This window comes from Aquila chrysaetos, chromosome 13 (genome assembly GCF_900496995.4).
Source record: "Aquila chrysaetos chrysaetos chromosome 13, bAquChr1.4, whole genome shotgun sequence".
Classification (NCBI taxonomy): domain Eukaryota; kingdom Metazoa; phylum Chordata; class Aves; order Accipitriformes; family Accipitridae; genus Aquila; species Aquila chrysaetos.
In genome coordinates, this window is record NC_044016.1 from 34,608,332 (window position 1) to 34,626,463 (window position 18,132).

The 18,132-nt window shown below is 39.4% G+C and overlaps 1 protein-coding gene across 3 annotated transcripts in view; it reads right to left on the reverse strand.

The window, feature by feature from the left end:
* SMOC2 (SPARC related modular calcium binding 2) overlaps positions 1-18,132 on the reverse strand; it is a 150,264-nt gene that overhangs the window by 26,719 nt on the left and 105,413 nt on the right. For all 3 annotated transcript variants that reach the window (XM_030035697.2, XM_030035696.2, XM_030035698.2), the window contains exon 9: positions 11,943-12,025. In XM_030035697.2, the coding sequence (XP_029891557.1) occupies positions 11,943-12,025 (83 nt within the window). The remainder of the gene's footprint in view (positions 1-11,942; positions 12,026-18,132) is intronic.

An 18,132-nucleotide genomic window follows, 5' to 3' on the forward strand; every position in this document is an offset into this window, starting at 1 on the left:
TCTTGTTCATTTTCCTTGACAAGTGAGCTAAACTCATTGCTTGACACTTTCAGTCATTACTCATCAGCCAAAACTGATGTTATTTCTGTATTATACATTAACTTACTCAAAATGTTGGGAAGTGGGAAGCCTTGCACTAGCTTAATTTTATAGAAGCCCTAACCTCATAACTCTGGCTCGATTTCAAAAAGCCACTGTTTGATACAAAACACAAAATTACTATGGTGGTTTATTATCAGTACAGGGTATTTTTCAAAGTTGCTGGGAACTGAAAATCTCACTGAACTCAACGGGAACTAAGTGCTCATTTTATCTGAACACTGGAACACTTCTCCAAGTGACTAAATGCAAAGAATAAATGCCTAACCATTGTTGTTCCCTCTTGAAAATATAGCTGCAGATATACATTCATTGAAAAATGAAAATATTTCTTTTTCCCTGTCCACAGATTAAACATGAGAGCTGTTTCTGCCGGATAATCAAGGAGAACTTGTATCCAAGTATGAAAACACAACAAAGCACGCTATCCATTTTGCAGGGAACAGCCTTACAAATCAATGGCATGTTTTTATTCAGTTTATACTCTATCAGATGAAAAAGGAGAAGCCCCATACCATGCGTCTTAGAGGAAATAGTGTCTTATTATGTGACTCCCACTCACTGTCATGATAAGGTTCAGGTGTCATTTTTCATTATGATTACAGCCCTGGCAGACTAAAAGGTTTTTGCCTTTTCCATCCAGTTATATGAGTTTTTCCTGCCATCTTTCAGATGGTGAGATGATAATGATTGCAGGTACTCTGGCAGAAAACACTGAGCTTATGCTACATCAATCTTTCCCTCTTCTTGTGTTGTTTTTTCTACTCCTCACCCAAGAACTGCAAACCAGTTGCCCCAAGTTATTATGAGATACCTCTCCCATGTCTTCACTGTACCAGAAACTATTTCAACATTTTTTAAATGCATTTCTTGAAGCTTAGTAGCTTTAGGAATACAGCATCAAAGTTTGTTCAATGAGGGCAAATATTTTAATCCCTTTCAGGTTCCAGTGTGACCAAAGTTTCACTCTGCTTATGCTAGGATTTTATACTTGGCACAGACAATACCTCCGTATCTATAGTCATTTACTTACAAGCAGCTGTTTTAAAAGGCACTGAGGTATTTTCACTGTGAACTTCAGATTTCTTTTAAAAGACAATAAGTATAGTGATTTTCTTAATACTCACATGTATTTTCCTCAGAGTCCTGGCTAAAAGAAACAAAGCTGTTTAACATGCACTGTTTTGCACTTTCTTGTGGATTTCTTGATTAGGCTAATCTCTGCATCAAAACATTTCACATAAATTCATTTCCTTCTTCATCTTTTTGGTATTAGAAAAAAAGAATAAAGATTAAAAGGAACGGCTCAGCTCTCAATTCTAGAGTTTCTCTATTTATCTCCCGGGAGGGCTCAATGCTACAGGCTTTTGAGCAGCTGAACGCTGACCAACAGAAATCTCTTGAAGTACAGAGCATTATTAGTCCAGGTACAGAGGTTTGGGGCTTGTCATCAGTAAGCAGGGCTGAGCAGTCTACATGGAGTGCTAGTTTAAGGAGAATGAAATTTAAGATTTCATTAGACTAAACTGGTTTCAGGGAGCCATTAGTCATTCCTCTCCCCATCCCCCTGACCCAATATCCACAGTGTAGGTAATATTCCAAATACTTAAGTGAGATACAGGAGTATCTGAAAAAATGCCATTTTTCAAACAGGTGCTCGCATACCCTATTACTATTGTGAGACTTGTTTCCCTGCTAAAAGCACTTTGGAGTGGAACAGTGCAAGAAGAAATGTTGCTGTGTGATCCAATTTCAGCTGAATACCATCGACCACAGCAGAGAAAAAGCCAGGCTGTATCTCACTCCTTGTGGAATACCACAGCTGTTCATTTTCATCATCTGTTCAGGTAAGGTGGCAATTACGTCATTTAACATGAGCTATCAAAATATATTCAGCTACTGATGTTAGTCGTACTTGCTCCCTCTACAGTCAATGGAGACAGACACTTCCAGAAAGAGATTCAACCTAAAACACATACCAAAGCAACACACAGACATAATTCTAGCATAGGGATGTGAACTCTTTGAATATGTCTATATCAAAATCTCTATTCTACCTTTAGATATTACAAAAATGACCGTTTGCTTGAATGGGTAAGAACGAATGCCTTATGGATATTTTCCCCCCCTCTTTGGTGTGATGACTACAAGCCTATGGTAGATTTTCCTACTCTGCTGAGTGTGGTTTAACTAGTAATGCACTCTGAGTTTCATTCAGGAGGGCTGTGTACTACATCTTCTCATTACAGGTTAATCTGCCATGGCATGACAAAGTCTGTCCAAACTTTCACTGTCTTGCAAGATCACATTTGCTTTTAGGTAGGAAGTTTACTGTTTCAATCATTGTTAATGGGTGTGCTCCTTCCTATAAGCAGTTCAGAGATATCCAAGCAAAATTACACCATGTGGAGGTAGGGAACTGCTAAATATAAGCACAGATTTATAAAGCAGCTAGAAACTTTTCAGTAAAAGACAAAACAAAAAATTAAACCTCTCTAAATCAGCTCCATGAGTTAATAATACTTATGATAATGAGATTATTATCCATGATGCTGTTCTGTTTTTTAAAAGAAAAACAAATGTGTTCAACCAAAGCTTTTTCATTGCTGGATTTAGAACACCGTATGTATTAAATTATGGATTAAATGTATGCATTAAAATGTATAGATAAATTAAAGTTAGGAATTAAAAATACCTTTCTGAAATGTCTTTTTTCAGCTTTACCGAAGTTTTATGGCAGAACGGGTTTCACTTAGTTTATTCCATCTCACTGAGGGGAAAACAAGTATTTTTTATGCGTGTGTATTTATATATATGTACTTATGTATGTATATACACATTCACTCCTAGTAAAGATGGAAGGAAAGAGTCCATCTTTATCAGAATCAATGGCAAAATCATCAAGTGCAGGGGGCAGCACTTGTCTACATATTTACATCACCAATGGGTAAACCAACACAGCTTCATGAGGGTCAGTGGAACTTTTCTGACGTCCACTCGGCCTTAAAAAAGGCATTTCTAGGGGCAAGCATTCTCTCACTTAATCATTCTTTGGCCCAGAAGGCAAAAACCACAATCAGAAACCCGTTTGGAGAGTGCTGGTGCAGAGAGGGTGACTGTACAGCTGGGGGGTGACAACCTCCCTGAAGCCAGCCAGGCACAGGAGAACGTTCTCCCTTTCTGGGCACGTGTCCCATGGCGAGCAGGACCCAAGGGCACAGAGCGGCACAGCCAGCAAGGCTGCTCTGCGTAACAACAGATTTGTCTGGAAAGGGAGGACAGCAACAAGTGAGGTGAGAAACAGAATTTATATTCTTTGGCATAGCCTCCAGCATTTTTTTTAATGCTGAGAAGCAAATGAAGTCAGTGTTTATTAGTCCTAATATAGCCCTTTAAAATAAACATAAAATTATAGGTTAATATTAAGTAGAGCAATGAATGAAATGCTATTGCTGAGCCAGTAGCATCACCTTTAATTAGCCAGCTTTTCTCTTTCGCTAGCTGTGATACAGCTGTCTCTTTCACTGGCTCTTTACTAGTAGCTCAAACGCTTTCACTGGCATTTTTTTAGACAAATTCACACATAACTGGAAGTTAGAGCAGCTCTTAAGTTATGTGCTTGAGCATTTTTTTTGTTTCAGATATTAATATTCCTGCTTCAGGTTGGGGGGAAGATACTCTTTTGTTAAGAAATGACTACAAATTGAGGCAGAAATAAAGCAATATGAAGAACTGTGGCCAGACCATTAGTAATTAAAGACAGGATGGGGAGATGGACAGAAGAGGGTGTGCAGGAAATAAACGTGATCTGCAGAGCCTTGAAAAATAACTTGCAGGCCTGCCTTCCTCTGGAGCAAAACTGCCCGCTGGGAGACTACAATATAATCACGTAGCCAGACAATAGGGTAATAATATTGAAGCTACTCAATCCAAAAGCCCAAGCAAACTGCTGTAGGTTAAAGAGACAGAGTCCTCCCTGGAGGCTCAGCTGCTCTGAAGCCACAGCAGTGGCCTCAGGACTTACTGCTGCAGACCCCCCTCTTTATGGGGGGGTTGACCAGTAGACCTAGGTAGTCATGAGAATTACCGCCGTAGGCCAACGTCCTCCCTAGGCCACCAAATAAGTACTCAAATAAGTACTCAGTACTCAAATAAGCTTTTGTGTTACCATGTGGGCACTCTGCCGCTCGAGATAGCAGAGGGCTGGAAAGCCAGGCTTCCTCCTGGCTAAACTACGGCTTTGGAAGGGGAAGCAGCCGTTCCCCTGACCCCCCCCCCAGCACTACAGGGCTGAGGAGGAGCAAGCCTGGCCTGCCAGCACCCCTCTGCACCTCGCCGTCGAGCCTCAAGGCTCCCGTCCGCCCTGCAAGACCTGCCAGGCTCCGGGCAGGCCCCCTCCGTCATCCCTGCCGCGCGGCTATTCTGTTCTGCCATCGCCGCCGTGGAGGTTCACGCCGGCTTTGCCCCAACATCTCCTGGTCACAGTTCAAACACTTAACTAGGCAGGTCTGCTCCATATAGAGCCCTCTTGCCAAGTATCTCTCAGTAAATAAAGCAGTATAGGGCTCAGGACGATAGTTACAGGCTCATTCAAAACAGCCAGCAACTTCAAATGGTTGTTTGACAACTCAGAGCTTTAAGATTCAATAGCAGAAAGGGATATTTTAAATATTAGCTCATGCAGCCAAAAAGCTGGTTACATCATAAAAATATAATCCTTTTAAATCACAGCTCAGTGGAGGAAGTTACAGGCCAATTGACCTAACAATTTGAAGCTCATGGGAAGTCAGGCATATGTATATAATCTGCATTGTGATCAGAAATACTCAATTACTTAACTGATACCCTTAAAAAGAAGCAAAGTTTTAGTTATTCAAACGTTTAAGAATGTGTAGTAAGGTAAGATTATTTTCTACTCGGTGCCAGTATGGGACTACACAGAGGAAACGAAGAATGGTGTGAAATGACAGTAAGCAAGGTGAGGCAGACCAGTGGTGATAATCAGAGTTTTAGCTGAGAAATAGTCGGGTACCTCATGAAAGCTAATGTGCTCACAGTCGACAGCGGAGTAACTGTAAAAGTATAATGGAACATACCTCAAAAGGAAAAGCAGTTAAGCCTCTATCACTTTCTTTTTTTCAAAGGTGCCTTTGAAGTAAGACACTTTATATGATAGCTCTTTGGCTGTGGGCCTTGCATCATCATGGTTTGAGCGTTTCCGATTATTTCTCTTTAACTTTGGAAAAAGAAGATGTGCTGCCAACAACCAAAAGAAAACTGTACTTATCCACACATAATTCCCCCATAACATAAATCATGAGTTTTGCTCCACAAAATATAAACTGTTCAGGGTCAGTCCTGGATTATCCCACCAGAAACACAGTAAATAAAACCATTACAGTAGGAAGAAAATTGGACAGTTAGAATACTTTTGCTTCTCTTGAGTAAGGCAAATGTGAAATAAACAAATTAGTTAAACAGCTCTCATGTATGATTTTGGGAAGAAAATATTAACTGCTTGATGGCCAAGGTTAAACTAAGCTTCTGAAGATCCATAGGACAAAACAATAGCAGAGAACAGAATCACTAGTAGGCTGTACCTGTAGTTCAACACAACCACAGTTAAGGAAGAGTTTTAAGGGAATATTTTTGTTATTAAGTTGATTGACTATACAAGGGACGTGCACCAAGACATTTCAATTAAGTAATATTTTAACATTCTTATGTTGACTTAAACTGTAGACCATCACAGTGCTGACACAGCGATCAGCAGAGCTTACTTACACCCTGGATGGAAAGCAATGGGGTTTGGGTTTGGGTTGCGGGGAGGAGGAGGCAGTGGTCTATACTCTTGTCCAAACTGAGAATTTGAAATCTGTCTTACAGAGGCTGAGCAAAGATGCCAATTTTTCTAATTTGGATCCTTCTTGTGTCACTGAATAAACCCTAGACGTTAAAAATGGAAACTTTTCAGATGCTTATTAACTCAGTGCTATCAAAACCCCAAAATACTCATCCTTTTGGAGAAATGCTCTAGGATCAAAAATTGTAAAGAAAAGCATCTGAAGTGAGGCTTTTCAGAGAGCTGCAGGATTGCCAGGAAGGACAAAAATAAGAGTGAAATGCTGATCTTATTTCACCAGTAGAAATCTACAGTAACTTCAATGCAATTGATGCATTCTACTGGATTCCAACTGGGTTAATTGAGAGCAGCATCTCAGGAAAAGGAAATATTCAGCAGTGAAGAGCTACGCTATTTTGAGAAAATAGAAAAGGGACACTTTCAGGACTTTTAGTAGACGGACTTACTGAATCTGCACATTCACCCAAGTCAGTAGATTGAATTACTGTTACGGTTTATAAGGCACTGTCATTTCCAAACTACAGTTTCCCCTCCCAAATTATCCTTTTGTATGAGAGGAAGTATCACAGCTATAGGAACTTCAAAAAACATACTATGTTAAAGAAAAGAAGAAACTCAAACAAGCCAAAACTAAATGTAAATAAAATTAATGGTCTGACTTAAAGCCACAAAACCATAGAAACCCAGTAATGTCTGAAAATCCAGCTTGACATTGTGTCCCTCTCTCAAGCTTGTGTGCCTTTTACTCATTTGGATTTCTTTTTTTTTTTTTTTTTTCCTGGACAAAAGATAAGGGTACTTCTAAGTAAAGAATTTTGTGTGAGCAAAATCACATTTCCCATAACACTTTTCAAATTTTTCCACTTACTTTCCAAATTTCAGGTCTTGGTAATGAAAATTGTATTACAGAAAAACCCAGACAAATTGCCAGGTCAAGTAAGAATACAAAAATCTTCAACTATATAAAGGATTATCCAAAGTTTATCCAGCCCTCCCACACAGCAGAGCCTAAAACAGAGCCTACTTGCATTTGATGCATACTTTTTAAATAAGAAAAAGATTTGCCCTTGAGGAAAATTAGCCAAGTGGTCTGGCAGTGTCTCAATATGCTATCATGTCTTGCTCTTTTACATATCCAAGCCCCTTTCTTCCAGGTTGCTTAGAGCAGAGGCAAGACTAGCTTTATGAACAGGTAGTTTATCCATTTTCTGAGGCATTGGTCTCTGAAGCGGAGTGCACGTACCCCAGGGGGGATACAAGACAATCAATTGGAGTGCAGGAAGAAAGTATTTTTTTTTGCTAGTAATAAAAAAAAATTTAAAAATTAAAACTGTGGTTATTTCATCTTTATTTCATCCTTTTTTAATTTCTATATTTGGGTATGTTCTACAATGTACTTAATATATTAGTACAGTATTATATCTATACAATTTATAAATAAATATGCATCTATTGAGGGTGCATGCTGAAAAATATCTTACTGATTATTAAAAAGTAATTAATACATATAGTACTTGAAAATACCTTCACCCATAGACCCAGCCTGAAAAAATACAGTCACAGGAACCAATATTTCTTCAGCTTGGCTGAATTTGACCTATTACCACCACTCATGACTTTAGGAAAATACAGGGGCACCTACACCTCATTCCATCATATTACAGGTTTAGCTTAACCAGCCTTCATGCTATACCCGTTTACATGCTCTTGACCAGCTTGTGCAGAAAACTGAATTTCTGTTTAACACACCAGTTATCCAAAAGTCTGATATAAACCATTCAAGACTCTTACAGAATTGTCGGTTCATCACAGGGCTTCCATTTTACTGTATAACACAGGGGAGAACAAAAGGTCAAACTACAAACATTTGAAAACTCTGACCGTGAGAAGAGTAAAAATTCCTTGTGTTTCCCCAGTATGTGACATTCTCTAGACTCCATTTTGGGTTCATTTTCATTATCTCAGGATAACTAGTTTCTGAGAAGGATCAAAACCACAGGTAACCTCAGAAAAATGCTTTGGCTTTAAAAAAAGGACTAGAAATCTAATGGGAAGAATTATTATTATATAACTTCCAGCCCAATCTAGCAGATACAGGTGGCTTGGATCGTTCTTACAAACATTAGATTAGCCTTCAGTTTCAGATGCTTTATATTAAGTTACCCTTAGGATGTGAGGATATATTCTTAGCTCGGTTTAAATCAGTGGGAATTTTGCCACAGACTCCAAGGGCCCCTTACCTTCTACAATTTTGCCTTAACAAGATATCAGTGTTTGCCAAAACCTGCATCTTGATTTATTTGCAAATTATTGCTAAAAATATTTGGCTTAACATGTAATGGGTTCAAATTTTCAGGTGGGATAAATCAGTGTAGCTGCAGAACTATGCCAATTTAATCCACCTGAGGATGTACCAGTAGGTTTTGTCCTATTTAAGATCATTCATAGTAATAAAGTAATTGTTTTAAAATCTTCCTGGTTTTACATGGCAGGCAGTCACAGTGGTTTCACCCAGGGCTACTGCATTTTTGTGGGTATAAGCTGCAAATCAAGCAAACCCATTCTTTCAAAAATGTATTATTCCTTGAAAGTAAGTACACAATTAACCTATATTTTTTTATTCAGTCCTGGCACCACTCAGCAATCAGAGGCTGTATTTAAATTTAGTCAACACAAATGCAAACATGCCTTTGCAACACTGCTTACAATAGAGAAACTTTGAGTAATAGTGGTTCATTTCTACTAAAAAGTTGATTCGTGTTAGCCATTTGTGCAGTTTTACATGTTACTTGTTAACAACTACCCACACCTGTGCAAGATCCTATTTCAACCTCCTTTTTACAAAAACCAATCTAAAATAAACTCAATTCATTATTACTTAATGTAGTGTTTGTATGATAAGAGAGAAATTTGCCAGTTGAGGACTTGGGCATTTAATAGACTAGTTGAGAGAGAGAAAAGAGAAGGCCTTAAGACAGTGAAAGAAAAATAAACACCTTAACACAACTGCAACTGTGAAGTAACCTCTTCCCCCTGTTACTTCTATAGGCATGTACTTACTCCATGCTGCTGCAGAGTAGAAGAGGGAGGTTCTTCTAGCTAGGCCCTAAGTATTTAAGAAATGTTAGGAAATTTTGGTATTTGCCTTATTTTAAAATAATATAAAGCATGTGGAAGTCAAAGATTAAGCAATGGAAGATATGAGAGAGCAAATCCATGTCATCCATAATAATTTATGATAATTATGAACTCACATTCTGCAGTAGTTTGTTGGACTAAAGCTCACATAATGCAAAATACCATAAAGTAGAAAAAGAAAATCAAAAGACCATTGCCTAACTTAATGAAAATGAATTTATCAGGTAGGAGATTACAGCACGGAAAGTTCTTGTTAATTGTTTCACTGGAAAATTGTCTTGACTTTGGATAAATCTTTGTTACTGTACTGTATAAAAGCACTACCAGTTTGGATAAGAAATCAATGTGTGAAAGATTAAAACCCTTCACCTGCCCATCATCCCTCTAAGATTCCAGCTAGCAAATGCTTCTCCAACATTTTTAGCAAAAGGTAGGCGTGACCAGCAAGTGATGTCTTTTAGTGCAAAACTTGTTTCTTCAGCTTCTGCTCTGCTATACTCTGTTCTGAGTGCAAGTTCTTTACACTCAGAAAAAACATACATGAAATCAAGTAATGACCCAAGTCTGTAACTATGCAAGTGCTGTTTGAAATAAATTGTTGAAGATGACCAACTTTCCATTGGTTTCCATGGAGTAAGGACTGTAAAATGTGATAGAATAGTTTGGGTTGGAAGGGAACTTTAAAGGTCATCTAGTCGAACCCCCCCTGCCATGAGCAGGGACATCTTCAACTAGATCAGGTTGCTCAGAGCCCCATCCAGCCTGACCTTGAATGTTTCCAGGGATGGGGCATTGACTACCTCTCTGGGCAGCCTGTCCCAGAGTTTCACCGCCCTCATCATAAACAATTTCTTCCTTATATCTAGTCTGAATCTACCCTCTTTTAGTTTAAAAGCATTACCCCTTGTCCTATTGCTACAGGCCCTACTAAAAAGTCTGTCCCCATCTTTCTTATAGGCCCCCTTTAAGTATTGAAAGGCCTCAATAAGGTCCAAAATATTGCCTAAATGATCCCTGACATACCTGCCAACTTCCCTGAAGTTACAACAGCAGTAACTTCAGTAAGCAAGTACTGACTGATGAAATGATGGATACACATCATCAATCTGACTGTCAACAGAGGTGTGTTTGCCACAAAGTTTCACATATCTGAGGATTTATGTGGCACATATGGTTCTTGCTGAACTCTGTGAGCAGCTAAACAGCAAAACTGCAAGTCAGGCATGCTCCATCCCTTTTTTGTGAAGGAAGAGAAATGGAGACAATTTGGTAAGAGCTGTGAAATTCATGTCCTAAGGTGAATTTTTAGTGCAAATTAGCTTTTCATCTCTTAGTATATATACATGTTCAGTATCTTAAGTGATAAGCCATAATGCAGAATGAGTACCTCACTTGTTCAACCCTATCTCCCACTGTCTCTTTCATAAAGTAATCAAGATCTACCTAAAAAACTAACCAGATTTTCTGCCCCATTACTAGTCCTTTAAAAGGCTGTTGCCTCACTGCTTTAATAGTTGGAAACCACTTTACAGCTCCCAGGTGAAATTCATTCAGGGTAGTTCATACCTATTTTTCTTGTGCCCAAATCCTCACAGAGGAAAACAGTTTCTCTCCCAATATTGCCTCCAGACCTTGTCTTGTTTGTCAAAATGAAGCAAATGCTAGCTGCCTTCTCTTGGAAAGTAGCTGCTTTCCATGATACATTAGTGCCAGCTAACTTCTCCTGCGTATCCATTTCCCTGAACACAGATGACCAGAATTGTACCCATGGTTCTAGATAAAATCCAGAAAAAAATAGTAGGGCTATCTAAAATGGCATGTATGTTTCCTTGTCTGCATTGTCTGCCTTATTCCTGTTTGTCTGTCTGTCCCATCATACCTAGCTAGATATGGTTTTGGGTCACACTTGCCATTTTTACAGCCACAGTAATTGGATGGCTTACAGTTAATCCTATGATCAACTTCTTTCTATGTAGAACACAACATATAATTATATATGGTATAATAACATATTCATATTTCTTCTTTTTTATTATACCTTGTAATTAAATTTATTTCATAACAGAAGGCATTAATGTGTGCTTCATTCAATATGCATTTCACAACTGAGGGGCATGTTTAGTTCAGAATTATTGTCTAGATGTTTCTCTGGGTTGCTAAACTGAAATATTTTTCATGCCACAAAAAAATCTGCCCACATAATTTGCTTGTTTCTGGTTCTTTACAATAGCTGACAGTAATTCATAATTTCCTCATAACGTGTGCAATATCATTAAACCTGCTACACCTCAAGTTATTCAAACATATTAAAAGGCCATTTCAAAAATGAAGCAAGTCTACTGACATCTGTGTAGCTCAACTATCCAGAGATAAGATCTCTCACACGCTTATAAAAAATGTGAAAAAATGAAAAATCTAATTAACACCAAGCTATGTTTCTACAACAGAGAAGAATAAAATTATTCTGAGGTAAACTGACAAGAGTACTCTTGGAAAAAAGTAAGTGATGATACATTTTTTAGACTGATTTGAAGATAGAGGCCAATTTCCCATGAATTTTGCTAGAACAAGGATTATGAAGTACGTGCCAAGTTGTTCTGGACATATGTGCCGACTTCTCTAGTATGACAACAGTAAGGAATAATCCCAGTAGGTAAACGTGATTGCCTTTAAACTACTGAGAAAAATGAGCCTTACTTTCTCTGACAACATCCCAAGACCCATGTTTACGTACATTGTTCCAAAGCCAAAGACTTCAGTCAGTGGCAAATCTATATAGTGATATCTAAAAGATACATTGTTTTGATATAGAGTAAGAAATTGCTTTATCTGTTTCACTGACCTTGAAGCTGGCGTCCTTTGTACAAATCCTTTGTTTTGGTTGGGTGAGCTCTGGCACCGTTATCACACTTAGGTTGTTCATACCTAAAGAACAAACAGGGAGAGAATAAAATCAGCCAAGGTTAATTTGATTTAGAGCTACTTCCAATTTTGTAGTCCAAATTAAACTTGTACCTTCTTTTATTCAGGGAATAAGCTTGTTTTTCATTCAGAAGGGGCAATGCAAATTCATCTGCCTATTTTCCACTTACCTCAAAGAAGCCAGCACAACTTTATTCTCCTGGGGTTGATACCAAACTAAACAAATATTACCTATTCCAAAGCCCATTCTACAGGGAGGAAAACTGAGGAAGGAGAAAACTGTGGGGAACTGCTATAAAGTAATACATAATAAAAAATAATTTAAAAAAAAAAAAAATCAAAAAACCCACAAAATCAAAACCAAAGTCAGGCTCTCCTCCCACCTACCAAATCAAAAAGGCATGACCAATATGACAAATTCTGACATCTGACACAGTATTCATGTTGGGAAACACCAGAAAAGCAATTTCAAAATCCCAGCAAGCCAGGTACAGTAGTTAGCTACTACTGCAGCTCTAAAGCCATGTGCTACTGTATCCTCTCCAAAAAAAATGTTAGTGTGCATAAGAAGGGCTAACCATGAACAGCTAACATTTTGAACAAGAATGAAGAACTGATAGGGTTTCCAGAAAGAAGGGAATTGGGCCGGAGCTGCTTGCAATGGATTGTGAAAAAGACTGAATCTCCACCTGCTACTTGAATATTCTGGTTCCTCTATGCTCTCTGAGTTTACTTAAAGTCACTTTGTTAGTCCAGCTGGTAACAAGAAACTCTGCTATTTGTATTTCCAACAAACATTGACTTATGCAACGCCACTACCAATATCTTTCATGCAAGACTGGGAGGCATGGGAGCATCTGCTGCTGAATTTCTCCTTTTTGTTTCTGTTCCACTATCAATGCATGGTGGTTTTTCACTCAGCTTGACAAAATCTCCTTCTGAGAAATTTTACTTTTTCATTCTCCTAAAGTAGTTTGAAGCTGCAGAAATCAGTGTGTAGCATTTCAGAGAAAGTTTCAATTCTCAGTTAAACACACTTAGTAATATGACTTGTGTCCACATACATGTGTGTGCGCATACATACCTGTACACTGCATCTGGGTTCTTTCATATTTTATACAACTGCTCATCTTCCTTTGAAATTCTCCTATTCTATGTTCTCCAAAATGACATTTACTGAGAGGCATACTAAAATGTCTAATTAAAATACACTAATCCAAATTTTTGGAACAAAATATTCTTTTTAAAAGCATTAAACGGTGGCTATGTCCTGGGTCCAGGCCAGACTGCCCCTAAGACCAATACCTGAGTATTCTGATCTGTCAGGCAGAATGAAAAAAAACCAATATTATTTTTCCTTTGAGTGCTTAATTTATTTCCGTATCATCTGATGAAACTGCCCACTGGCCCATCAAACTTTGGCTGCTGCAAGCAGGTACAGTGTTGTTTTCATGGACATGGGAGAGCTAGAGGCACTTTTTTTTCCCTAAAGAACAGCAGGAATAGAAGCTGCTTTGATAGCATGGGTTGGATTCAGATACCTGATGGGTGACCACTTCAATCAGCCAAGAAAAGAGTGAAAGGGAAATCTCTGAGCAACACTCACTAATGCAGTACCTGGCAACCAGCCTGGTCCCCGATTAATCTGATACCTGACTCTGCATTCCTCTCGTCCTCTTCCATTATTGTTACTGCTCTGTGCCTACACTGTCTTTTTTGGCCTCTACTCTTCTACCCTTTGGGCTTATATTTTTGTTAAATACACATGTAGTTTATCATATACAAACTAAATCTATTAAAGCCCAATAAGTGTTAAAATGCTGCAATGCGAAAAGTCTACATTTAAATCTTTAAAGCAACTGGAGAAAGAAAATGAATCATTAGAAATTTACCATAAAGGAACAGCCATGCTAAGAACTGATAAGAAAAACACACTTGCCTCAGTTTTCATGGGGAAAGAGTGGGAAAGGGATAGCATGTCAGAATGGAGCACTGTCTGGTTAAAAATAATGTGGTCAAAAGACATGCCAAGTTACTCGTTTGAATTTTAAAGGAGAAAGAATCCCTAGCAGTGGATGTGTATCTAGAGTCAGCAAGGACTTATGAAGGCTGCTTTATACCTCTGAGCAGTCTGCTGGGAAGCACTGAGATTTAGTGAGGTGTACAAAGCAGTAGAGGATGGAGGCTTTCACAGGGATTCTACAGTGTGGGCAGCCTCATGAAGCAGCTGATTTATGTTCTTTTTTAAGTTTAGAGAATCTTGTGCAAGTGGATTGGGGATTACTTTGCCCATGATCCTAGCTGCTAAAAAGTCGCCTGTGAGAACACAGACTTATGGCCCCGCTGAGCAAAAAGGCTGAGGGTCATGCTGTGATGTCCAAGAGGCATTGGGAGCCAGCTGCTGAGGACCATACTGACAGACTTTGGGGGGAATGGTTGTTTGTACCCTTTAAATGCATTATCATCTTTTAGTCAAATGGATGTTTCCTTTAGGCTTTCATAAAAGCCAGCTTTATACCACAACTTCACATATTTCTTGGGAGTTTTACTGTCTTAAATATCCGGGAGTGGTTCTTCATTCACATATCTTTAGTTTAACTCTAGAATCTTTTTTTTTGTTTTCTGGAATACCTTCAATGACAAATCATCTTTTTTTCAGATGACACCACATTAGAAGGTGAATGAGTATTAATAAATTCCCTTCATTTTGGGGGTCTAATTTAATGTGACTACTATTTATTGTGGTATTCAGAGCCTGATGATATGACACATTTCATCCTCATGAATGTATTCTAAACAAACAACATGCAAAACGCTAAGCTGTTCTGGCAACAGCTTCCCAGATCTGTCTATCCTTTCACTGTTGTCCCCTAGTGATTTGATCCATATTTGCAGAACAGAGATTCCAGGATGCTATGCATCCTTCTTGCTACCAGGAGTACTAATGCTATCAGTTCCTGCAGTAGAGTTTTAACAGCTACTCTTCCAGTTTGTATTTTGCAGTGGAAAGCTGGAAGATAGCACACACCATTTTGCATTAGCCTCTGGTTCTTTAAACTAGGGAAGAGTCACATGTTCATTCTTCCCATTCTATGAGAAAGAATTACAAAAAGAAAACTGCATATTCATCATCATATTCTGATCCCCCTTTACTTCCCTCTGCCAGGAAAAAAATTTAATTTCATCAATATAGGAAAAAAAAAAAACAAAACAAGAAATAATTCATGGGATTCCAGCCCAGCTAAATCTTTCTCAGAAATGAGGTCTAGACATTCCTCTTAAACTCCAGGCAGTAATCCCACCTGCTTGTTTACCAGGACTGTAGATTCCTAAATACACCAGTCATTCTTTATTTAGTATGAAACTCCTAAAACTGAGTACTCTACTTACCCATCTGTGCTCAGAAATGTCCTCTCCAGGGATATTACTAAATATTACTTCCTCAGAGCTTCACTGAGAACTGCCCTTGAGTCCAGCAAAGCTGAACAAATTAGAAATGGCCAAAGCCACAGCAATTGGTCTTCTGAGTATCAGTCAACAGGCAGAGCACTCAGCGAACAAAAGGAAGATTTGTGTCTGAACCATATGCATGAAATGATTGAATTCAATTTGCCAGACTTCCAACTCTGGAGACATACAGCACAGTGAAAGACCTCCCTGCCACCTCTTCTCCCACAGCTGAGTGACTGCGTAGTTGCCAAGCACAAGAGGCCAGCAGACCAAACAGGAAAAAAAGAAGACCAAGACTGATTCTAGATCCATAGATGATTCATCAAGGGGTTGGGGAAGAATTAGAATTCCAGTCTATATGACAGTAGAAGCCAAAATCACACCCACTGTATGCACACTATACATATGAATAGGAAAGTGAGTTGGTTGACTTTCAAGGATCACCACCTCCATTTTCATAAATCTCGATGTGCAGGATGAACAAGGACTACCTAGCAAAATTCGGACTTAAAAAGGAACCATACAAAGGGTGGAAACAGAGTCAGGTGATACAGGAGGAATATACAGACACTGTCCAAGTGTGCAGGGATGGGGTTAGGAAAGCCAAAGCCCCCTGGAGCTAAATCTCGTAGGGGACATGAAGGGCAGCAAGAAGAACTTCTTATGCACCTATCAGCAGCAAAAAGAAGACTAGGGAAAATGTTGGCCTGTTGCTGGGTGGGACAGGGGACCTTGTGACAAAGGACATAGAGAAGGCAGAAGTACTCAATGCCACCTTCTCCTTGGTCTTTACTTGTAGGAACAGTCTTCAGGAACCCCAGGTCCCTGAGACCGGTAGTAAAGTCCAGAGCAAGGAAGACTTACCCTCAGTGGAGAAGAATCAAGTGAGGTATTGTTTGAACAAACTGGACATAGAGAAATCCACGGGACCTGATGGAATCCACCAACAAGTGCTGAGAGAGCTGGCTGATGTCATTGTGAGGCCACTCTCAACTATATTTGGAAAGTTGTAGCGACTGGGGATGGTTCCTGGGGACTGGAAGAAAGCAAATGTCACTTCTGTCTTCAAGAAGGGCAAGGAGGAGCTGAATAACAAGCCAGTCAGCCTTACCTCAATTCCTGGGAAGGTGATGAAAGCAAATCCTCCTAGAAGCTATTTCAAAACATATGAAGGACAAGAAGGTGATTGAGAGTAGTCAGCGTGGATTTATGAAGAGGAAATAATGCTTGGCCAACCCTGCAGCCTTCTATGATGAGATGACTTGCTCAGTGGGTGAAGAGAGAAGAGCAGATGTTGTTTATCTTAATTTTAGCAGGGCTTTTGACACTGTCTCTGATTACATTCTCATAGACAAACTGATGAAGTATGTGCTAGATAAACTAACAGTGAGGTGTGTTGAAAACTGGCTGAACTGCCAGTCTCAGAGTTAGGATCAGCAGCAGAAATTTCAGCTGGAAGCCAGTCACCAGTGGAGTGCCCCAGAGTTCAATACCAGAGCCAATATTGTTTAACCTCTTCATTAATGACCAGGATGCTGGGACAGAGAACAACTTTAGCAAGTTTGCGTATGATACAAAATTGGGAGGAATGGCTGATACACCAGTGGCTTGTGCTGCCATTCGCAGGGACCTCAACAAGCTAGAGAAATAGGCTGGAAGGAATCTCATGAAGTTCAAAAAAAGGCAAATGCAAAATTCTTGCACCTGGGGAAGATTAACCAGCACAGGATAGGGGCCAACCAGCTGGAAAGCAACTTTGCGGCAAGGGCCTGGGCTTTCTGATGGACGCTGAGTATGAGGCAGCAATGTGCCCTTGAAGCAAAGAAGACCAACAGCCTCCACAGCTGCATTAGGAAGAGTATTGCCAGCAGGTCGAGGGAGGTGATCCTTCCCTTCTCATTCATGCTGGCAAGAAATATCTGGAGTGCTGGGTCCAGCTCTGGGCTCCCCAAACAAGATGGACATGGACATATTGGAGTGGGTCTAGCAAAGGGCCATGAATATGATTAAGGGACTGGAGCACTTGGCATAATAAGGAAAGTGCGAGAGAACTGGGACTGTTCAGCCTGGGGAAGAAAAGGCTCAGGGGGGATCTTATGGGTGTCTATAAAAATCCAAAGGTGGGGAAATAACAAAAACTAAGTCAGACTCTTCTCAGTGATGTCCAGTGACAGGAAAAGAGGCAATGGGCATAAAATGAAATAGAGGAAATTTCATTTAAATGTAAGAAAAAACTTTTATGTTTTTTAACTGTGGTGGTGATCAAACACTAGAACAGGCTGCCCAGAGAGGCTGCGGACTATCCATCCTTGGAGATATTCAAAACCCAACTGGACATGGTCCTGAGCAATCTACTCTAGCTAACCTTGCTCTGAGGAGAGGGGTTGGACTAGAGAATCTCCAGAGGTCCCTGCCAGTCTCAACTATTCTATGATTCTATAATGATACTCATAAAGAAGAACTACAAAAACATCAGCAGAAGCCCCACTGCTTGATGAGCACAAGAAGATGATTTGGACTCAAATTAGAGAATAGGAACTAAGACTCCATAAAATTATTTAAACTATCATTCAAAGAAGGATTAGCACTAAAACCAAGAAACAGTGACAGAAGAAGAGCAGAAAAGGGAGACTCTGAAATCTCTAGAGGACATCTCTAGG